Source organism: Camelina sativa, chromosome 8, assembly GCF_000633955.1.
Source record: "Camelina sativa cultivar DH55 chromosome 8, Cs, whole genome shotgun sequence".
NCBI lineage: Eukaryota > Viridiplantae > Streptophyta > Magnoliopsida > Brassicales > Brassicaceae > Camelina > Camelina sativa.
In genome coordinates, this window is record NC_025692.1 from 22,756,076 (window position 1) to 22,779,582 (window position 23,507).

At 36.2% G+C, this 23,507-nt stretch overlaps 5 protein-coding genes across 6 annotated transcripts; 2 read left to right on the plus strand and 3 right to left on the minus strand.

Annotated features, from left to right (window-relative positions):
- Positions 2,333-3,003, minus strand: LOC104707971 (auxin-responsive protein SAUR32). Its single transcript, XM_010424437.2, has one exon. It carries the CDS (start codon positions 2,736-2,738, stop codon positions 2,355-2,357), a length of 384 nt encoding a protein of 127 aa, XP_010422739.1. The 5' UTR covers positions 2,739-3,003; the 3' UTR covers positions 2,333-2,354.
- Positions 8,277-11,124, minus strand: LOC104707972 (extensin-like). Its single transcript, XM_010424438.2, has one exon. The coding sequence runs from the start codon at positions 11,015-11,017 to the stop codon at positions 8,447-8,449; it is 2,571 nt and encodes an 856-aa protein (XP_010422740.1). The 5' UTR covers positions 11,018-11,124; the 3' UTR covers positions 8,277-8,446.
- LOC104707973 lies at positions 11,740-12,531 on the plus strand. The gene has a single exon (XM_010424439.2). It carries the CDS (start codon positions 11,807-11,809, stop codon positions 12,401-12,403), a length of 597 nt encoding a protein of 198 aa, XP_010422741.1. The 5' UTR covers positions 11,740-11,806; the 3' UTR covers positions 12,404-12,531.
- LOC104707975 (WAT1-related protein At2g37460-like) lies at positions 12,610-14,322 on the plus strand. The gene is made up of 3 exons (XM_010424440.1): positions 12,610-13,276; positions 13,371-13,433; positions 13,544-14,322. The coding sequence occupies exons 1-3, from the start codon at positions 13,212-13,214 to the stop codon at positions 13,923-13,925; spliced, it is 510 nt and encodes a 169-aa protein (XP_010422742.1). The 5' UTR covers positions 12,610-13,211; the 3' UTR covers positions 13,926-14,322.
- Positions 17,852-22,165, minus strand: LOC104707976 (calcium-transporting ATPase 2, endoplasmic reticulum-type). Of its 2 annotated transcripts, XM_010424441.2 has the most exons (6): positions 21,808-22,165; positions 20,104-21,654; positions 19,855-19,976; positions 19,123-19,785; positions 18,911-19,020; positions 18,019-18,823 (listed from the first exon to the last, which is right to left on the minus strand). In XM_010424441.2, exons 2-6 carry the CDS (start codon positions 21,572-21,574, stop codon positions 18,019-18,021), a joined length of 3,171 nt encoding a protein of 1,056 aa, XP_010422743.1. In that variant the 5' UTR covers positions 21,575-21,654; positions 21,808-22,165. The 2 variants fall into 2 exon arrangements, with proteins under 2 accessions (XP_019084420.1, XP_010422743.1); XM_019228875.1 differs by lacking the exon at positions 21,808-22,165 and having other exon boundaries at positions 17,852-18,823; positions 20,104-21,574.

Below are 23,507 nucleotides of genomic sequence, written 5' to 3' on the forward strand. Positions count from 1 at the left end.
AATTATGTTTTGTTCTTCATTGATTATGTCTGAGTAGTTTGCTTGTTAGGTTCAGGGTTTTTCACAGGGATTTTATAATTTATTAGATCTATTTATTTAGGATTCATTATCTTTCTAGAACTTCATCTTAGGTTGTTATTCATATTAATTATTGATTGATCACCTAGAATTAATACCTTAGGAAAATAAATTGATATGAGAATATAATTAATTTTCTTGATTAAAACATTTGATGAGCAAAATTACTTTCTGCAAAGAGATTTGATTTAGTAATTTTGTGAACTTATTTAAACCTGAATTTAAAGCTGATTTTTAACCTAGAATTTTACGAAGAGATTTGGATTTTCTGGTTTTAAATTTTGATAATATTTGCAGTGAGAACTGATTTATTTTACAAAAGTGTTTAAAGTTCTAGATCTGATTTTTAATTGCTTGAATCCTAATTTATTGATTGATTTAATATTTCATAATTTCCTGAGAAATTCCCTAGGCCTAGCTTTTTGATCCTCTGAATTTACAACACTTTCATTTAATATTTTGCATTGCTTTTCTCAATTTTTAATTCAACTTAATCTGTTTAGCGTAATCATAAAACTCTATAATTTATTGTGTAGTCTTGAGTTTTTGTGGAATTCGGTCCCTAAGTACTGCAGTGATCTCTTAATTTGAGAGAGTATCTCTAGGGTTTAATTTGAGCAAATCAGATAACAAAAAATTAAGAAAATTTCGATCAGATGAATTTAAAGATTAAAGAATGTAATCCTTTACGATATAAAGAAGCTTCGTACTGTTGGCTGTTTAAAACTGGTTTGGCAAATTGCATCCCGAGGCAACTCTCTATGGGTCCGTTGGGTGTACATGAATCTAATGAAGGACCAATCTTTTTGGTCTATTAAGGCCATTTCAAGCTTTAGGTCCTGGATATGCCCCAAGTTACTTAAATATCCTGATCTAGCTCGGCCGCTCTGTAGAGTAGAGGTTGGTAATGGGGAGTCCACTTCCTTCTGGTATGATAATTGGTCTTCTATGGGTATTTTACTTGACTATGGAGGAGATAGAGGCATGATGGACATGGGGATCTCAAAACAGAGTACATTGGCTGAAGCTTGGCGCACAAGCAGACGACGCCGCTATAGAGTTAATCATCTTAATGATATGGAGGCTCTTCTGCACACTCAATGGCTACAACGATGTGATACATCTGATACTCTGTTATGGTGAGGGAAGGGGGATAGTTTCAGATCAGCTTTTTCCACCCGCAACACTTGGAACCATATTAGGACGATGGCAAATACAGTCGCTTGGCATAAAGGTGTATGGTTTACTCATGCGGTGCCAAAGTACTCCTTATGTGTGTGGTTGGCCGCGCATGATCAGCTCTCAACAGGAGAGTGTATGGTTCAATGGAATGGGCAGGCTGCGGGTTCCTGTGTTTTCTGCAGCCATGTTCTCGAAACTCGAACTCATCTATTTTTTTTCCTGCTCTTACGCCACTGAGGTTTGGGCTGTTTTGGCGAAAGGACTTTTCAGAGCGCAGTATTCGACTGATTGGGTTACTCTGCTTAATTCCATCTCGAGTAATCAACACAGTCGTGTCGAGAGTTTTCTTCGTCGTAGTCTTTTTCAAATAGTTGTTTACACCATTTGGCGTGAGCATAATGGGCGGAGGCATGGTGAGGCGGCTCACACTGCGTTGTAGCTCATTGGCTGGGTTGATAAGCAGATTGAGGACCAGCTAACTGAAATTGGGAAGCTGGGAGATCACCGCTTTGATGAAGCATACCAACTGTGGTTGCAGTCCCGACAATAACTCATATGCTATAGTCCTATTTTTCTGTCTAATTTTTAGTCTCAAAAACATTAAACAAAAGCTGCACCAGTTGTAACCAAGTATATTTTTTTTTTGAATATAATTTTACATTATTTCAAAAAAAAAAAAAAAAAAAGCTTCGTACGTTTTCACGTATGTTTATCAACGTAAACGTAACATAGAAGTAGTATATTTTTGGTATATATAGGTATATGTGTGATAGAACCATCAAATTACCTTTATCAAAACAAGAAAAAATCCATTAATTTACTTCCTTGTCCATTGATTCATCTATTGTAAAATAGTTGGAAAGCCAAGCGAAATACATAAGCGTACAAATTCATCATCATGAGACATATATGTACTTCAACAAAAAAAAAGAGGGAAAGGAGACATATATCTGAACAACAACAACAACAAAAAGCCACACAATTAGATAAAGATGAAACAAAGACCGATATTTATTTACAATCAACAACAACATGAGATAATTATACAAAATATACTTTTATTATAAAAAAAAAGAAAAGCCAAAACAAAATCATCAAACTCTAAAACACCGGATGAGATGGTTCTGATGATGATGGTGGTGATGATCAAAGAGATTATGACCGATAAATTTAGTGTTTTCTCGATCGATCAATCCTCGAACGTACCTAAACTCCTCAACGTGACAAGGGATCGTGATTGTCCCTTTTTGCGCAAAACCAAACTCTTCTTCAGCTTCCTTCAAGAGTTGTCCAAACAAAGGATGATTAAAGTACAAAACGGGAATCACAAATCTCTCTTGCTCTTCTCCTTGTCCTACCTTCACTGCCAAACACCCTTTTGGTATCCTTTCATGATCATGCTCATGATGATGATGATGATTATGGAGACGTGGGATGTGGAAGCTCCAGTGGCTCATGGCTCTGTCTCCGTTACCCATTGGATCAATATATAGTAGTATAGATAATAATAGATATAGGTGGTTTAGTTAGTTTGTCGCCATGGTTTCTGTTTCTCCCATGTTGATTTATTTTCTCGAGAAACTGGTTTTTGTTTTGCCTAGAAAGTAGAGGAATATAGCCAGGGTTCTTGGACGGTTGCAAGAGATGGATGGTTAAGAAAAGGTCGCATGTTGGTCATTTGCTTTGAAGATGAGTCTCTTTAAGTGGTTTTAAAGAGAAGTGATGTTATAGCAAATTTGGGGTGCGCATAATTTTTTTTTTTTAACGTATTTGGACCGAATTTGAATCCCTAATAATATAACTTTTTTAAAAAAGTATATCGAATATAATTTACTTGAAATTTAAGCACTGAAACAAACTTTAATCTTATCCCAATGTATAGGGACGACTTATGTATATTATGATGTACTTTATTTTTTGTTCTTTTTCCTTTTTGTCATCATTAAAACTTAAACTTAAATGATAATCCTCCAAAACCCAAGATTAACGGAGATGATGACACACATGTATATGTATTTGTAGTTAATATCCGCATCCACTACGATTGTATACTGTATAGATGTCTTATTACTAAAAGATATATAAGGAAACTGTGTACAAAGATTAATTTGATCATGTTTGTTACATTTTGAGTATTCAATTGATTATTCAAATCAGATATATCTTTAAAAGACAGATTCAGGTTTGAAAGTTGTTGTAACATCCATCAAACTAAAACAGAAATTTATGTGTTGCAAATATTTGATATATTTGGGTTTATGATTGTAAATTTTAGCAACTAATTAGTCATATTATCTCTAAATACAATCAACATTTTGATATAATTATATTTCGAATACCCATTCAGTTCTTGGTGCTGTTAACTGTTTTAATTCTTCGAATATTAGAGCCGTGAATCGTTCGGAGAGTTTATCGATTCCAAGTTTGGTTTGGTTTCATTTTTAATCAACTTCGGGTTTTTTTCTTGGTTTTAATAATTTTGCCCATATCTAAATGTGACATCCATCAAACTATGACAGATAATGTGATATTTTCACGAAATGTTTTTTTATATATTGAATAGAATATCTTTATCTGTGGAACGAATTATTAGAAGCCAAATATTTATTTTGAAAGAAGCATTGGGATAAGGAACAAAAAAAAAAAGTGGTGGTTTAGTGGTAGGAAAAATTAGATTCGTGCAAACCGGCGCTAAAGTAGGTACCTCACGAATTATTTTCTTTTATTTTCAAAAATAAATAAAACCTTTTCATATTAATTAACAAATAGTCAAAAACTAGCGTCTGATTTACATGATTGGAATCTTCCACATGTTTTTTTCTCACAAAGTATATATATATATATATATATATATATATATTCATACGAATTCGTTTTTTCGTTTATATATATCACGTTTACTTGTATAATTCACATCAACACAATAAAGTGAAATTCCTTTGTATAGTCAATTGCAATATTGATTTGTTTTTGTGTATATTTTTATTTTTTTCTCCAAAGACGATTAGTGAAAAGTGACATAGTAATTAATAATCTCTAGTACAAAGGTAAGTTGGTCATTCAGCCAAACAAATTAAAGATTGTTAAGAAAAACATTAGTAATAAGTAATAACTAATATGTAATAACTTAAATTTCGTCAATAAATTACTAAATTTGCGTTACCGCCAATAATGCATTTTAACCGAGTTTAAAGAGAATCAAATGCGTAAATCTTTGGCGAAATATGAAATAAAGTTTAAAGAGAAGCTTTTTTAATGGGGACAAACGAATTAAAGGGACGTAACGTACCACGTACGTATGAATTGTACAAAAACAAAAAAAAAAGTAAACCTCATTAGATTGTTGGAATATCTAGTGGAGAGAATATTATTTATAGGTAAATTCCCACTTGAAATTAAAAATATATATTATGCCAAAATGCTTTTTCTAAAATATTCTTTTCGCCTGCCAGAAAATTAAAAGTGAAATGGACCGTCAGGCCTTATAAGTTTGACATAATCGATTGGGTTATTCATGGGCTATATATATTACTTTGGTTATAAACATATTTGTTTCGATAAACTCGTCTTCTTTTTACAAATGCTGTGATCCACAGATAAAGCAGCCAGCTGCCCAGCCAGTGTGATCGTATTCTATAAATAGATTTGTTTTTCTTCTTCACTAAACTAATCCTCATACAATTCATGAATTCAATCAGTTACATCTATTTTTCTTATAAAGAAAAAAACCCGAAATTGACAATTACTCGAGTGAATCAGTTAAAAGTTTTTTTTTTCTTGATTTCAGAGCAACGTTACGACGCAGGAAGTCGCGGTTGAGTGAATTATTGAGAGAAGACGTCACATCTCTTCTTCATAAATACTAGGAAAAGGTGTGACATGAAAAGGTGAAGCAACTTTGACAACGCAAAAAACAAAAGACTTTTCTCAATCTCTCTTTTTGCTATGTTCCCCCCCATAGTCAAAAGCTTCAATTTCCCGTGAATCCTATTATATAAATCACGGGAATAAGTATGGTTATTTTGAAATATATATGACTTTTATATACATAAATAACAATATAACATGTTGGGGTCAGACGTAACATGTCTTTGTCTTCGTGACAAAAAACAAAAATAACTGCACTAACGAAAACTAAAAGCTACATTTAGTTATATAAATATGAACTTAAAATAAAATAAGTTTGGAACGCCAGAATATGATGTTATAACTATATGGATAAAAATATCATGTTACGAAAAACCGATTGCCTTCCCACTTAATCAAATACGAATTATATATCTATCTCTAAACAGGCATATTATACTAACTTATTATGTTAAATCGATTACAAATTATTCATTGAAAAAGTTATTTCCTCAAAGAAGAAACTCGATCCGTCATCATAAATTAAATGTATACTAATCACGTTAGCATTTTGCAGTCAATTAAGTGGGAAGGATCATTTAAAATGGTTTTTGTAGTTTTTGCCGACTTGTACACAATGCAAGAAAATGATTATTGGATCAATCAGCATAGAAACAGAGCGAGAGAGAGAGAGAGAGAATGTTCATCAAACAGCCAAAGGAAGACATTGTCAAACCAATAGAAACAATCCATGAGTGATTGACGGCATTTAACATGTTGAGGGGAATGAAGCCTGGTCCGACGATGCCATATATATGTACAATATTGCACAATCGTATCATGCATATCGTAATATATATATATATATAAACTTGTGTATGGTGTGGATATGATATCCTCGATCCAAACAACATTCCCCACAACGGAAATAGCCTCTCTTCATGATAATCATCACACAGTCACAGCTCAATCTTAAAGGAGTAATACTTAGAGCGAGAAAAAGACAATAGAGGGAGAGAGAGAGAGAGAGAGAGATGATGATGATGGTGTTATGATAAGGGAATGATGATGAGGAGGTGGTGGGCTTTTAAGGAGACCGAAACAAATTGTCATTCCAAAACCCTAGCGCTTGCCTTGTCTTCTTTAAAAATATAATTATTTTGTATTCATTTTAAGTATCCACGTCATTAATTATTTTTCAGCCGACATGTTTTCATTGAAATTTTTGCATATTCTGAGAACTTAAAAAAAAAAAAAAAATCTTATATTAGGAAAATAGATTATATGCGATTGGTTGAGATTAAACTACATTTATAAACGAAGTATATATAGACATATAGTATATGAAATCGAGAAATAAAGAAGGCAAGAGAAAATTGTCAGAGTAGTAGTTGGGTACATTGAGGATGACCAGTTGTAGAAACATATTTATTTTTGTTTTACTTTTTTGGTATCACTGCCAAGTTCCCACTTTATCAGTTATACTTATATGCACGTTTCAAAAACTTAATTAATTTGCACTAAAATAAATACACATTTCAATTAGACAGTAGTAATACAAAAAACTGAGAAATAAAACTACAGTAAATTTTTTTAATTATCAAACATCATTTATCAAAAGTTATCTTGTTGCAAAACATATACTAGCTAGCTATATATTAACAAAAGATGGAGTAGTAGTACTATATATATTCTATAAATTTTCTAAGATATCTTTGTTTTATACGTTTTTTGCGTGTAACCTCGTAAATTCGTAATATTTTGATTATGGGTAAGTGGCGAAGAATGTAAAGGCCATATTAATATGCGCACAATAAGTTAACTAGATAAGTTGCAGAATCAGGTCTAAGCTAATTGGAAGTATTAGTGGAAAAAGTTGTTCAACGCGAAGACATTACTCTTGTTTCTTTATGGCATGGGGTATTTTTTCACGTGGAACTTCACGCCACTGTCTACAACGATATATGCATATATGTATGTTCCCAATAGTGTTTGAATTTAAAAACAGATGTGTATGCATGCATGAATAGTAGTCTGGCGACGACTTCGTTTTTGGTTACATTGTAATTAGGGAAGTAATAAATACTACAATAAAGCATTGCGTCAAAAAGTTTTGAGGCATGTTTGTCTCTATATGCTCTCTATAATGCCATCCAGCTCCTTTTTCCCCCTATATATAGCTTTAATTAAAAAACTACTTCTGATTTTGATATATCCGGTCTCTGGCTTGTATTTGTATTCTTTTTTTTTTTGGGTTTCATTACTAGTAAAAAAAAATTAATCAAAACGTTCTATTGTTTGTGTGTGTTGAAAAGAAATGATAGGTTGAGAATTCGAATGTTTATTCTAGGTTTAGTTTTTGGTTTTCAATTTCATACGTCTATATGTAGGGTATAACAAATGTTACTAGCTTCCGTTTTCGAAAGTGAGACTATTTTAGATTGCACATCAAAAAAAAAAAGGTGAACAATGTATATAGTATTGCACATCATGGGAATTTGTATTGTGATTTGACTTTTCATTTAACATATCAACTGTACCAGTTTGACCAACAGCTGTATATAAAAATATACAAAATAAAATAACATTATTTATTTTGACATTTGTATAAGAATCAATCAAGAGGTTGAAGATTAAAATAAAACCAAAAAAATTAATAGAGTACATATATAAGTGCATAAACGTGAGTATAATTCTTAGTGGTTAATAATTTCTTATTTAGAATTCATAACATGATATTTTTCTTCTACTTCATAACATGAAATAATTAATGTTTTGAATATGATATATTAAGCTGGTTCAATATGAGTGCAAGGCAATACAATAGTTCATTCTTTACATATATACACATACAGTAACGTTTACACCAATGGCCCTGCCCCTGAATCCCCTGATCCATATAATTAGCATAACATTGTAACGTAAACTAATCTCATAAAGTCATAATTGATACAGGAACGTAATACTAGTAAAGTAGTAATGCATGTTGACAACAACAAAAAGAAGATTCGATAAAATCATATTATTGAACTTCACTTTTGTCAATTGGGATGTGCCATATGTGCTAAGTAAGACATGTGCGGATGTGCCAACCCGAAGAAAAAAAAAAGAGTATAAAATAAAAGATTCATTTTCTCAAACGCAAGGTTCAGTGGGCCGAAACTGGATAGTAAATCAACTTAGCCTTAAGTTTAACCATAAGGCCCATTTTTGTAATGGCGCCAAACTTTTGTTACACATGGTTTTTTGTTTTTGTTTTTTTGGAAGAGACCCGGTACATTAATAACTCATATCATATATAGATTTGCATACACATACACGTGTGAGACAAGTTACAACACTAAAACACTTTTGAAGAGAAATCACAACTATGACCAGAATCGATGGTTAAGTGGACGCCTGGTTCATGATCGATGGATGATGAATCAAGCGATAGTGACGTGTTGAGTCCTTGGACGTTACTGTTAATGAACATCATAATCATTGGCTCTGTTCTTTTATCTGACCAGATTGCCTTTCCCCTGTTTCTATTCTTCATGAGCTTAACGTCCGTTTTGTCTGAGTTGTGGTTTAGATCCTTGTTGTGAAATGGTGAAGTGTGAGATTCAATTGACTTATTAGGTTCAGTTTGGAGTAATGATGGTTTAGGTGACGAAATTATCTGGGATTTGATTGAGGTTGAAACTGGCGGCGGCGATTTCGGAGGAGGTGGTGGTGCGATGATCGTGGCTGGAGAAGTGGAAGGAGAGGGGATTTGTGTTTTCATCTGCGATTGAGATCTGAGGTTTTCAGCAGCTTTCGAGGACAACAATGGTGGCGGTGTTAATTTAGGGTTTTCAGTATATTTTGATGGTGGTGGTGATTGGGACGGAGTACCATCAATTGATTTAGATGGCAGAAACGGTGGAGGCGACTGGTATTGCGATTTTTCAGTTTCGCTTAGTGTTGACGGCAGAGACGGTGGGATTTTGGCTTTTGACGGCGAAGACGGTAGATTTTTGGCTTTCGATGGTGGTAAAGACGACTGGGATTCAACAGAATCTGATGACGATGGTGGCGATGTTTTAGGCAAAATTGGTGATTTGAACAGACTTTTATCAATAGATTTAGATGGCAGAAGCGGTGGAGGCGGTTGGGATTGAGGTTCTTCAATTCGCGTTGAAAATGGAGACGTTTGGGATTGAGATTCATCAGATTTTAATAACGACGGTGGTGGCGATGATCGGACTTGAGTTTCAGCAACAGATTTAGACGGCGGAGACGTTTGGGATTGGAACTCTTTATTAACTTTTGGCATTGACGGTGGAGTTTTGACTTCTGGAAGTGGTACAGATGGTTGAGATTCACCGGATTTTGACAATGCTTCCGACAGAGGCGATGACCCGAAAAGTGTTTGATTAATGGATTTAGACGGCAAAAGCGGCGGTGGTTGGGACGGCGGGGACGGTGCATTGATAGTTTCCGGTGGTGGCAAAAACGGTTGAGATTTACCAGATTCTAATAATGACGGAGGCGGTGATAGAGGCCTTGTTTTATTATTGGATTTAGATAGTGGAGGCGGTTGGGATTGGGGTTCTTCGTTAGCGTTTAGGGTTGATGGTGGAGGCGGTGATGTTTTGGCTTTTGGTGATGATGGTAAAGGTGGCTGAGATTCGCTAGATTTTGATAATGACGGTGGCGATGCTTCTGACGGAGGCGGTGATCGAAACCGTGTTTCATTGATAGATTTAGACGGTGTAAGCGGTTGGGGTTTTTCAACAGCGTTTAGCGTTGGCGGTCGAGACGGTGGATTTTTGGCTTTTGATGGTGATGAAGGCGGTTGAGTATCACCTTTCCCGGACGGTGGTGGTGGCGGTGCTTCCGACTGAGGCGATAATCGGAACCGAGTTTCGTTGATGGATTTAGATGTTAGAAGCGATGATTCAAAATTTTCGTTGGTGTTTGTTGTTGACGGCGAAGACGGTCGTGTTTTGGCGTCTGGTAAAGGCGGATGAGATTCTGATAATGCCGGTGGTGGTGGCGGCGAAATTGACTGTGATTGGGAAATATTTTCATCAGTGGATTTAGACGGGAGTGGAGTGGGTTGGGATTGGAATTCTTCATTAGCGTTTAACGTTGACGGTGAAGATGGTGGAAGAGTCATGGCTGCTTGTGATGTTTCTGATAGTGTTGGAGGCGATGGTCGTAATCGAGTTTCATTAATGGATGTAGACGGTGGAGATGTTTTGGAATTGAATTCTTCATTAGTGTCAAGCGTTAAAGGTGAAGAAGGTGGGGATTTGGCTTCGGGTGGTGGTAAAGGCATCTGAGATTCTGGTTCTGACAATGATGGTGGTGATGCTTGCGACGGAGGTGATCGAGGAGACAATGGCGTTTTTGCTTGTGGTGTTGTTGGTGTAGGAGGCACCAAGGCTAGAGATTGCAGCTGAGACTCAGTGTATTCTTGTGGGGAGTTAGGTGGTGATTCGATAAGTAGATTTCGATGTGTTTTGACATGTTTGGACATCAGTGGCGGTATTAGCGGCGACTTGGGTGGTGAGTGGATAAGTAGACTCCGATGTGTTTCGACATGTTTTGACATCAGTGGTGGTATTGGTTGCGATTGAGGCTCTTCCTTTGATTTTGGTGATAACGGCGACAATGGTGATGACTTTGCTCGTGGTGGAGAGCCGCCGCTATTTTGACGGGATTCGATATAAGGAGCTGTTGATGTTGTCGGAGATGAAAACTGAGTTGGAGGCAGCTGAAATGAAGGTGATAGTGGCGGTGACTGAGGTGGCGATTGAGACAATGTTTCTTGAAGAGTCATTCGTGGTGGCGGTGGTTGTTGGCTGACGTTTTGACGTAACTGGACAAGTCTAGCTAAGTTTCCGAGCCGAAACCTCCGGCGAGATTGTCGATTATTAAACATTATTCTCTCAACTCTCACTAGTTTATTGGATCGGTGTGAGTATGTAGAATTGTTTCCATACGTTTGGTTCAAATAGATAAGCTAATAGCTCAAGAACGAGAGGAGACAACTTTAGCCTATACGAAACATACCTTACTGAGACAAGTATATCAGTAACACAAAGAAAAGTATTTGATTCACTTTATTATATACGTTTTTTCTCACAAATTAATACGTGTCAAAATCAGATACCTTTCATTTCAAAATTATAAAATATGTCATTTTTTAAAAATATCCTTTGGTCGGTCATTTTCAAAAATATTTTCTATGAATAAAATCACTAAATTTTAAATCCTAAACTCTAAATACTAAATTCTAACCCCTCAAAACTATATTCTAAATGTAAAATGATAATCAAAACTTTAAAAAAAAATTCTAAAAATTAATTTAAGTTATTGAAATTATGTAAAAATGAAAATGTTAAAAAAAAAAAATTTTGAAAAGGGTATCCCAAAAAATTATTTTAACAAATTCTCTATTAAATTTAGGAATATGTGATTATTATACAAAATCAACTTTGATTAAACAAAATCTACTGTACTTAGATTTTTTTTCTTTCGAAAACTCTAGATTCAGTATTTTATTCGCAGTTTTTTCAATTATGTACGTTACCTCAGATATTTTTAAAATTGTCAACAATTTTTTTTTGCTAACACATAAAAAACGAAATTGAAATATTTATAAACTGTAAATAATCTCCGGGTGGATAATATGTAAAAGGACTGCAATTTTTTCATTTTATCGTCAGCCATGGATACTCTCTCAGCCTCCGTTTCATCTTTCAACCTCCCTTCTCTCCCTCCACAGTCGCAACCACCGTTGAGATCCATCTCCCGCCGCTTTGAATCCACAGTTAACGCCGCCGCCGCCGCTTCAGCTTCATCTACCAATCTTTCAAAACCAGCATCGACGTCATCACCTTCTTCATCATCATCATACTCACACAACAACAACAAAAACCCTAGTTTCTCCAGAGCAATCTCGTTTCCGCTTCCGCACACAAAACCCTCGAGAGTTGCTCCTCCTCCGGTGCACGAAAAAGCGGCCTCAGGGTTTGCTGCGGCGCTCGTGAGCGTTTGTCAATCGAAGAATTGTCTTGGTCGGACTCAAGAAGATGTCAGAAGATTGATGGAGTTTCTTGTGGGAGAAGATAAGAAGAGGAACAAAGTCATCTTAGTCAATGATGTGGTTGAGAGAGGCAAATTTGGTAAACACATAAAGGGCTTGGTCAAGATATTGATGGCAAGAGGTAAATCTGGGATTCTGGTTGATGTCTTATTGGAATTTGAGAGAATCTGTAATGAATTAGTCTTTGTTGGTTCAACAAAACTTGTCCGGGTTGCTTGATGATAACATATTGTAAAAGAGGTTATATCAAATCCAAAGTTTGCTTCTTTGGTTAAGGTCTTAATTGAGTTTGAGAGAATATGTAATAGATTTTCTTAAGATTATATCAAATCCAAACTTTGTTTTTTCATCCATATCTTAAAGCTAACAATTCTAATGATTAGACTCGGGTGTTCATTTTGAATTATCATGTTTTCCTTTTTTTTCATCCTCTGACTGATCTTTGGTTGAGGGTTTAATAGAAACTGAAAGAATCTGTAATAATTTGTTTTGTCTGTGTTTCTTGATTAAACAAAAATTGCATGAAAAAGAGATTACATCAAATCCAAAGTTTGCTTCTACAAAGAATTAAAAAAAACAACAGGTTACTACTAATGTGTCTTTGGTGGGAGGTTTTTTTTTTTGTTAACTAGGAGGAGTTGGGCCCTGGCCTTAATCTCCCCTATGCCCGGGACCAGCCTTTGCTAATACCTTATGACATGGCGTAAAACATCTCTTCCACCGGGAATCGAACTAGGGAGCACATGGATCCAACTCTTGCACTTAAACCACTAGCCCACTGCACCATTGGTAAAAAGTTACAGTCTTTTGGTTGTATTTCTTCAAATCACTCTTGCGTGCATGGATATACTCACGAAGTCAGTGCCTGATGGTGGGATGAGCATGTATGTTCTCACAGTGTATAGGCACGATCAGAGCCGGCGCTAGGAATATTAAGGCTATAGGCAGTAAATTTTAGGAATTTTATGGCCGGTTATTTACTTAATATATTTACGGCCCCAAGCTTGTGCTTGCCTTGCTTGGCCTCATGGCCGGCACTGGGCACGGTATAGCAACCGTAGCTATGGCTCCCTTCGCATTATATTTTGACAGGTAATTTATATATTCCCTTCTTCTTCTTCTTCTTCTTCTTCTTCTTCTTGTTTTGTGGGTTGTTCAATTGGTAATGTTGAAAGAAAAAAAACAGGAGGGCGAGACCGAAGATGACGCTGATGACATTCTTCAAGATATCGCTGCTTGGTTTACTAGAGTAATAGTTCTCCGTTTCTTTTTATGTTTTAAAAAAAAAAATCATAATCTACTCTTTTTTTCTTTTACCTAATCCTGAATCAGTTTTCATTTCATCATGTATTTTATTAGACCAGTGATCGATCAGAACTTATTTTGTCTGGGGATGATATACACAACAGCAACATTTGCAACCGCCTTGTACAACACCCTACCAGCAGTGACTTTCATCCTCGCCTTGTTATTAGATCAGGCTCGAAAAACTCAAGTTTCGGAGTATCAGGAGTGCGAGCAAGGTGGTTGGGACTGTGATTTCAGTTGGAGGAACAATGACGATGACACTGGTAAAAGGTCCAGTTCTCCACCTCTTTTGGACCAAAAGACATTCTGCACAGAATACAACCGGGACAGATGCTCACAGCTCCATCAAAGGGGAGGGGCAGTTTTTGTTTCAATTGGCTGTCTTAGCTACGCATGCTTTATGATTCTCCAAGTAAGGCGATTTTTAATGTAGTTAAAAAGACACTTTTAGAATCAAATGTTTTTTCAGACGATGACCTTGGAGATACCCGGCCTCGCTCTCTCTTACAACATGGATATAGAGGGGAACAGTTTTGGCATTGGAGAGAGGGTGTCATGCCGCGTGGGCTATTGGTTGGGACATGAAACTCGTTACGGTCATCTACAGCGTAAGATTCATCTACAGGGAATCATGCCGCTTTCAAACCACTCTGTATGATCATAGTAGCCATAATGTCAAGCATAACTTTTGTGGAGCAAACAATGCCATGTCTCATGTGTATTGAAAAGAGCATTTGCCCAAAGCCACAAAATAGTACAAAATTGTAATGCCACATATTTTTTAGTTAGGTTATGAATTTAGTTTGAAAATGTGTTTACACTTTCTATTTTAAAATCCATAATATTTTGTTTGTTATTAATTATTCTTATTTCATATTTCTTAATCTTTTTATTTGTATTAACAAAATATTATATAATATATTAGATGTTTGAAAGTAAAATAAAAGACCACATGAAATTTGAGAACTTGTATTAAATTTTATACGAAAATATATTTTTAATGAACTAACAAAATGTTAATGTGACAATAAAAAATATTTTACTTATGTTTTGTTCATATTTTACATATGTTTTGCTTATTTTTTGTTAATATCTATTCAACATTTTAAAGAACCAAAAATGACTAATTTGCTGCTATATATAAACAATCACACCTACAATTTATATTTATATAGAATTTAATGTAAACTATACTCAATGTATCAAACAATTAAATAGTTTATATATATATATATTATATATATGATTTTATCATAGTCACAAAATAATATAAATATATAAACAATTAAAAATACATATCATCTACATATTGTATGGGTAACCATCTAGTGTTTATATATATATATCATTTTTAACTTCTTTTAATAACAAAGACCATTTTTTTTATTTGCTCTAAGCTTATATGAACCTAAACAGTGAGAGCAGATGTACTTGCGACGGTAAGTAAAACTCTGAAACACCAAATTTAGCCACGAGTTTGGCGTTCTACTTGTATTATCGGTTCTAGTACCGGGTTTGTTCACCCCCGACATCGTTATCGTTTATTCGGCATCCTATTATCTAAACTATGTACCACTCTACCATGTTATAATACCAGAAATTTTAAGAAAAAAAAAAAGTTTTAGCCACGAGTTGAGTAATAAAAAAAATGAAAAAGAGAATAATGAAAATATGTTGTTCGTTGGCAGGGTTCTTGGTGTATAGATTAACGATATCCACATATAACTTAATCTAATTAATTTAATACATTACTCAATTATGTTGTGTGAATACCATGATTTTATTGAAATTATGGTGATTACCCATAGGAACACCATAATTTATTTTCATGTTTATTCGATAATTGAAATTTATGTGTTGATTATGTTTTGAAGCCTAATTAAAAGCTTGTTGTATCTCTGAAAATTGCAGCATCTTTTCCTGATGGCATGCCATCCATGATGTCTACGGTTCCAAAACTCAATGGAGCCAACTTTTCAGAATGGAAAGAGAAAGTTGAGTTCACATTAGGAGTACTGGATTTGGATTTGGCTTTTCGTGTAGATGAGCCAGGTCCACTTACAAAAACTAGTATTCAGGAAGAAAAGGTCCTCTATAATGCTTGGGAGAGATCGAACAGATTGACCTTAATGTTCATGAGGATGACAGTTGCTAGTAACATCAAAACTTCACTACCACCTGGTGACAAAACTAAAGCTTATCTTAAGACGCTAGAAGAACGGTTTAAGACTGCATACAAATCCCTTGCAGGAAAACTTATGGCAGATTTTACAACCATGAAGCATGTTGGCGCAAGGTCCATGCATGAACATTGCATGGACATGATCAATCTTGCGGCTACGCTAAAGGGTTTAGGAATGAGTGTGGATTATTCATTTCTTGTCCAATTTATCCTAAACTCTTTATCTCCTCAGTATGGACCATTTAAAATTCATTACAACGCCATAGAACAAAAGTGGACGTCTAATGAATTAGCTAACAAACTGGTACAAGAGGATTCTATACTTAGCCGTGAAGGTATTAAAGTTGCCCATTATGCTCAGGGAGCTGTACCTAAAGCTGGGAAAAGGCATCAAGTGAGCCATAAGAGAGCACCACCCAGAATGAATGATGTTAATCAAGGTAATGAGAAAAAAAAGGCAAAGAAAGATGACAGATGCAACTTCTGCAAGAAGTCTGGACACTTTCAGAAAGATTGCACTAAAAGAAAAGAATGGTTCGAAAAGAAAGGTAACCTTATTGGTTCCGTAAGCTTTTTTGAATCAAATTTACTCATGTTTCTTCTAAAACTTGGTGGATTGATAGCGGTGCTAATATACATGTAATTAATTCCTTGCAGGGATTCATTACGACCCAGAATATAAACCCAAGTGAAAACTATATATTTATGGGGAATCGAGACAAAGTGCCAATAGATCCAACAACAAATAATGTTTGTGCACATTGGAACATAATATAAAAGATGTAAAAGTCATAAAAGAGCTCAAATAAATGTCAAATATAAGCTAACTAAAACAAACATCATAATTAGGAACAAACATCATATCAATTGGTGACAACTTGTCCTGTGGGAAGGTTGTTAAAGGGTGGGAACCAGAGTTCGAGGAACGCCTAGCGCACCAATTTTTATATGACAACCCGTCCCGTGGACCCCACTAGCCTACCCGCTAGCTTGCCTCCATAGGCTCCAAACTGGCCCTGCAGGGCATCGATCCTAATCCCTCACCGTGGATAGGAACTATTCATCCAAATCCACCAGTAGGTTATTGGTGCGCCAGGCGTTCCTCGAACCTTGGTCCCCATCCTTTAACAACCTTCCCACATGACAAGCTGTCACCAACTGATGCTCTTCCATGAGATGGCACCCCCACAGAGGAGATACACATAGCCAGAGTGTAGTGTCTAGTATCTTTACACCCAGCAAAATCTGAATCAGAATAAGCAACCATCTGTGGATGTGTTGATTTTCTGTATGTGAGCATGTAGTCTCTTGTTCCTATTAAGTATCTCAAAACTTTCTTTGCAGCTTGCCAATGAGCGAGTCATGGGTTACTCTGAAATCTACCCAGCATACCAACTGTGTGGCTAATATCAGGTATGGTGCAAACCTGTGCATACATCAAACTTCCCACCAGAGATGCATAAGGATATTTTTGCATTTCTTGACGATCCATTTCATTCCGAGGACATTGCGTGAGATCAAGTTTGTCCCCTTTCTGCATAGGAACGATGCTAGAAGAACACGTCATCATGCCAAATCTCTCAAGAGCACAAACAACAACATGATAGATCTGTTCATGGGCCTCGGGACAGCCCCATATTTTTATAATGTTGCTAAGACCCAAAATGTTAGGGTCACTTATATTCTTTTAGTATATATAGTCGATCAACTCTCTTGGTATGTTAGGAACTTAGGATTATCAAAAGAACGATCTTATTTGCTTTCTCTCTAATGTCTCTTCTCATCTCAAACTCTTCGTCTAATCTTCTTCCATTTATGTTCGTTGAAGCTACAATCTATCCGGGTTGTATCACAATACCATGAAGGGAATCGAGCAAAGTGGAGACTCTAGCAATTCCAATCAATACAATAAGATCAAAAGAGTCTCTCCAGACTCCCAACTCAGCTTTTTAAGCTCTCCTATTCACACATCATTAAAAACTATATCCAATCCAATTATAACACTTAATACAGCTAAGCATTATATTCCAATAAAAACCGTAGTAATTTGAATTATCATGTTTGATTGTTTTCCTTTTATATCTTTCATCTTCTGACTGATCTTTGGTTGAGGGTTTAATGGAAACTGAGAGAATCTTTAATAATTTTTTTGTCTGTGTTTCTTGATGAAACAACAATTGCATGCAAAAGAGATTACATCAAATCCAAAGTTTGATTATGCGTCCACAAAGAATTAAAAAAACATGTTACTACTACTATGTTTTTGGTTGAAGTTTCCTTAATGAAACAAAAGATTGTAAGAAAAAAAGTTACAGTCTTTTGTCTATTGGTGTAGACCAGACTTTTACATTGTCTTGATCTTCTTCTTGATTCTTGTCCTTCTGCATCTCCCAATGAACTTAAGACCTTCATCGATTAGAATCACAGGGAAGGAAACAAGAATAACCACAAACCATTCCCTGAAACTCAAAGGCACGATCCCAAACACATTAGCTAAGAAAGGAACATAGAGGATGACGCAGTGAAGCGCAAAGGAGATGGTCATTGCCACAAGAAGCCAAGGGTTTCTCCATGGTGGCATCTTTAAGAGACTGTTGTCTTCAGACAAAGCGTTCAATGAGTTGAACATCTCAATTGCCACAAGAACGGAGAGGGATAGAGTCATTGGCTTGACTTTCCCTAAAGTGAAGTAATCGCAAGGATTTTTCTCAAACGCTATTGTCTTAAGACCACCTGCGATTGTGTAAGGAGCCGCTGTGAAGTTGGTTCCCCACGAAGAACATTCTGACCAATTCTGAAGCTGATTGAAGCTGACCAATGTGTGCCCGTCTGCGATGAGGCTAATACCGAGGAAAGAAGCTTGTGTGTACCACAAGACAAAGATTCCAACAGTGGCAACTCCAACATAAGAACCAATCACTAGGTATCGGATAAGAACCCACGAATCAATGAGGGGGTCATCGCTTTTGCGCGGTGGTTTCTTCATAATATCAATATCAGCTGGATTGAAGCCTAAAGCTGTAGCTGGTGGACCATCAGTTACCAGATTAACCCAAAGAAGCTGAACCGGTATCATACATTCCGGTATCCCCAATGCTGCGGTTAAGAAGATGGAGATCACTTCTCCAACGTTTGATGATATCATATACCTTTGAAATGAAATCATTTAGTACAATTACAGAGGAAAAAACAGAACAAACATGATTTAGTGTAAGGCTTTTTTTTGTTGTTGCTACCTGATGAAAGCTTTCATGTTGTTGTAAATGGACCGACCCTCTGCTACAGCTGAGACGATAGTGCTGAAATTATCATCTGCAAGTACCATATCCGAAGCTTCTTTCGCAACCTGACAATATACAGCATCCTTACTAAGTGTTAAAGTCTTTAAAACTTAAGGTCTCAATTTTGCTCAGTTAACATGTTTTTACAGTTAAGTTAGTTTTTTTACCTCAGTTCCAGTGATTCCCATGGCGATTCCAATGTCAGCGAGTTTCAAAGCAGGAGCATCATTCACACCATCACCAGTCATCGCAACGATCTCTCCCATTTCCTTAAGCATCCTAACTATTTCTTGCTTATGCCTTGGCTCAGCTCGAGAGAACACTTTCCCTCCAGATTTTGACAAGATTTCGGATCTCCTTGAAGCCGGAAGAGACATGAACTCTTTACCCGTGAAGCTACTCTGCGAAAGATCTTCATTCTCCGAGAACAATCTAATCTCACAACAAATAGCTTCAGCTGTTGATTTGTTATCTCCAGTTATCACCATTACTCTAATCCCAGCGTCTCTGCAATCTTCGATTGCTCTGCCAACTTCTTCGCGTGGAGGATCTCTAAGACCAACAACTCCAACGAAGATTAGATTTGTTTCGATGTTCGAATAGCTACAAGGGTCTAAAAGCTTCTTGTGTGAAGGATGTTCTTCAGAAGAGTAATCTGAAAACTCTTCTAATTCGTCTTTGTAAGCCAATCCTAAACATCTCAATCCCTTTGAAGTCATTTCAGAATGTTTCTTGAGGATTACTTCTCTGCTAGATTCATCTAAAGGGACAAGAGTTCCATCAGCAAGCTGTGCAGATGAACTTCTCTCAAGTATACTCTCAGCTGCTCCCTGCAAAGAAATTAAAAGGGAAGATTCAGAAAACGTTTTTAACAAGAGAAGGCAATAATGATGTTTTACCTTAACGAGAAGCCGGTTTTGTCCATTTGGTTCGCGCACAATAACACTCATGGACTTACGGACACGATCAAACTCCAATGTCGCTACCTTTTTTGATCTTTTGTTCCACCAATCGCAACAAGCTGATGCAGCAAATATGGAGAAAAGATCAATGAATGAAAACTACGGTGTAATGATTTGAAAACATTATAAAATTGTAATGGTGATTCTACAGACAATGTTATGGTGTGAAAACATTATAAAACTTACCTAGCTTCACTGAGCTACCATTGTCTGAGAAGTTACCAACTTCCTCAATGTTCTCACCGTTCTTCTTCTCTGGGATGCCCATTTTCTCAACAAGAACTTTCAAGGCAGCTTCTGTAGGCAAACCTGAAGCTCTAAACAATTTGCCTTCATAGAACACTCCAGCATCATTACAAATTGAACATATCTCAGCCACAGCATGCAAGTTAGCAATATCCATATTGTTGCATCCCCAATCCACAATTCCACCATCTGTAGGATCATAAGTCGTACCATTGACTGAAAAGACCCGAGTAGTCGTTGTTTCACCGCCTAACGTGAAGAACTCCGTTGCAGACATCTGGTTTGTTGTTAAAGTCCCGGTTTTGTCTGAACAGATCACAGTTGTGCAACCAAGTGTCTCAACACTCGGAAGCTTCCTCACTATGGCGTTCTTCTGCGCCATTTTCCTCGTCCCTAAGGCTAGACATGTCGTGATCACAGCAGGTAAACCCTCGGGGATAGCTGCCACGGCTAGAGCAACAGCGATTTTGAAGTAGTAAGTACATTTCTCGAAAGAGAACCTGAAATTCACAGGCTTATAGCCATCCACAACATCCCAAGACACAAAGTTCTTGTAGTTAATCATCCACACAAGAACACAGACGATGCAGATAGCTGTAGTAAGTCTATTCCCAAACTCGTCTAGCTTCTTCTTTAACGGAGTCTCGCTCTCTTCAAGCGAAGCCTCGTGAATCTGCTTCTGTATTTTCCCGATCTCCGTATCCATACCGATACTCGTCACAATGCAAACACAGCTTCCGTTAGCAACCGTTGTTCCCGCGAAAACCATATTCTCTTTCCCTTGCAATTCACAATCATCCGTGACAACAAGATTGGCTCCTTTCAAAACGGGCATTGCCTCTCCGGTTAAAGAGCTTTGCTCGACTCTTAAAGTCGACGTTTTCAAACCGGAGACTCTCATATCAGCAGGGACTTTATCTCCTACGTTTAACTCAACTATATCCCCAGGGACAAGCTCTCTAGCAGGCAGATTCGGCAACACAGTCCCGTCTCTCAAAACCTTTGCAGATTCACATTGCATCTCTTTAAGAGCTTCAAGGGCTTTCTCAGCATTGCTCTCTTGCCACACACCAACCACAGCGTTTAAAATCAGAATCAAAACAATGACAAAAGGCTCAACGAAAGCCTCGAACCCTGAGCCATCATGCTCCTCGCTTTCGCCTAAAAAGGCTAGAACGAAAGAGATAAACGCAGCACCGAGAAGAATCTTCACAAGCGTATCGTCAAACTGTTCCAACACAAGATGCCATAAAGGCTTGCCTTTCTCCTTGGCGAGCTCGTTGTAACCGCAACTCTGACGACGGATTTGAACATCTTCGCTTGTTAAACCCTTGTCTAGCCTTGTATTGTACTCTTTCAGACATTGCTCAACAGACCAAGACCACGCCGAGAAGGACTTCTCCTCCTCCATCGTTTCAAAAGCTTTTTTTTTGCTTTAGAATCAATTACTCAAAAAATAAAACGGTTTTTTTTGTTCTTTTTATCAAATTCCTGTAGAAAAAAATTCAATGAAACAATGAAATTTAACAAACTAAATAATCAAGATCTGATTAAAATACAAACCCATAAACGAAAAACAAAGAACTGGGTGAGTATAAAAAGTGAGAGAGAGAGAAACAGAGTATAAACAATAAAAGCTCTTACCTAAACTTGAAGAAGACACACAGCAGTAAGTGCTTTCGTCATAGAACTTTGATACTATATGAGAGAAACTTCATCAAGAAAGAAAATAAAAATGAATGATTTGACTAAAAGTTTGCTTGGAGACAAAGCAGAAGACCTTCGATTTTTTTTTTTTTTTTTTTTTTAAAGAAAGGAAAAATTTTGTTCCCAAAATTTGATTCGCCTTCTACCACTAAAAATGAAAAAGGACAAATCCTGATTTGGACAAGTCGTACTTTCTTTGTGTTTGAAACTCTCGTTTTCTTTTTCTCTTTTTTTTAAGAATATTTTTTTCTTTTGTGCTTTTTGTTGTTCTTCTCCCTCCTCCTCTTCTTCTTCTTCTTCTTCTTCTTCTTCTTCTTCTCTTTTGGTTGTGGTTTAAAATTTGCTTTACAGAAAAGCGAAGGGTTAGGTAATAGTGGTGTGTGTGGGGTCCAATCTTATTGGTTGTTCATAAAGAAGAAACGGAACGTTGTTTATTCTGTACTGAAAAAGACCATACTACCCTTCATTTACAACCGTTATTACGTGTTTTGACTTTCCCCTTTCCCGTACGGCTCCGCTCGATTCGATATTTGGTAATTGGGATATTCCATTTCTAATAAAATTCAATTAAGATTTTTTTTTAAAACTAATAAAAGCGTACAAACCCTTTGATCTAGTAGTTGGTTTAGGGTTTATTAATGTTTTTATACCAGAAGGTTTGGAGTTCGAGCCCCAAATAATACGATTTGTTAATTATACCAGATTAATAGAGGCAAATTTACAGACGATCTCCAATAATGCACAATTATTGCCGTTCGTCGTGATTTTACACACATAAAAGTGAATATAGAGAATGAATGTGACCATTAAAAGCATGGAGCAGGAGAGCAAAAATGTAGTGAATCTAATATGGTTGGAAGGAATTGTTCTCATAAAATCATATATAATTGTTTTTATAATTTGTAATCAATAATAAATGGAGAGGATAAAAAAAATTAATCAAACGAAAAGTCAAATGATTTAAAGACTTCGAACAACCAATAAAATAAATAATTAATTTTTCTCTATTTCAAAAACATCTGTCAGTAGGAGAGTGCCTTGTCTGAAAATCGGCAGCCTATTCCTATTGTACCACCATTATTAATTCTTAATTATACTCGTATTTTTCTTGTTTCTGGGTTACAACAAAAAGTGAAGTTCCTCGAAGTTTCTTCCATTATTATTTGCCTCTCTGCCTACTCTACCTCCACTACGCTGTCTATATGTTTTACTATCTTATTATATTACACGTCTAACGGCAAACTCATTAACCAATATAGCTTTATTATACTAAATTATGTTTACAATCATTGATTATAATTTATATTGCCTTTGCCGGTTAGAAGACTGAAGACTTGTGTGATAGGCATATTTTTAATTTTTTTTTTGGTAACTTATTAGGCATATTTTTAATCAATGCAATAGATGATGACAAATCGATTTTTGGGCCGTTGAGCAGATTTTTTAATACATAATAAGATAAGAGTCCATAACACCTTTGTTACAAAAGCCCATTTATTTCAGGTTACCATATTACCCTCCACAGCGATCGTCGTCATCTAACAGTTAACGCCGTCAAAAGATTCCGTTAGCACCAGTTTGATCGCCAAAGCCAAATCATCATATCTCCGCCGCTGACGTAAGAATCTCCTTCCTTC

What these genes read in the sequence shown, in the direction of transcription:
- LOC104707971 (XM_010424437.2), bottom strand. Translation starts at nt 2,738, where the DNA reads ATGGGTAACGGAGACAGAGCCATGAGCCACTGGAGCTTCCACATCCCA.
- LOC104707972 (XM_010424438.2), bottom strand. Translation starts at nt 11,017, where the DNA reads ATGTTTAATAATCGACAATCTCGCCGGAGGTTTCGGCTCGGAAACTTA.
- LOC104707973 (XM_010424439.2), top strand. Translation starts at nt 11,807, where the DNA reads ATGGATACTCTCTCAGCCTCCGTTTCATCTTTCAACCTCCCTTCTCTC.
- LOC104707975 (XM_010424440.1), top strand. Translation starts at nt 13,212, where the DNA reads ATGGCCGGCACTGGGCACGGTATAGCAACCGTAGCTATGGCTCCCTTC. An exon ending in TTCGCATTATATTTTGACAG is followed by an intron (nt 13,277 to 13,370) that starts GTAATTTATATA and finishes GAAAAAAAACAG; the next exon opens with GAGGGCGAGACCGAAGATGA. An exon ending in TCGCTGCTTGGTTTACTAGA is followed by an intron (nt 13,434 to 13,543) that starts GTAATAGTTCTC and finishes GTATTTTATTAG; the next exon opens with ACCAGTGATCGATCAGAACT.
- LOC104707976 (XM_019228875.1), bottom strand. Translation starts at nt 21,574, where the DNA reads ATGGAGGAGGAGAAGTCCTTCTCGGCGTGGTCTTGGTCTGTTGAGCAA. An exon ending in TGGTAGCTCAGTGAAGCTAG is followed by an intron (nt 19,977 to 20,103) that starts GTAAGTTTTATA and finishes TTGCTGCATCAG; the next exon opens with CTTGTTGCGATTGGTGGAAC. An exon ending in AAAACCGGCTTCTCGTTAAG is followed by an intron (nt 19,786 to 19,854) that starts GTAAAACATCAT and finishes ATTTCTTTGCAG; the next exon opens with GGAGCAGCTGAGAGTATACT.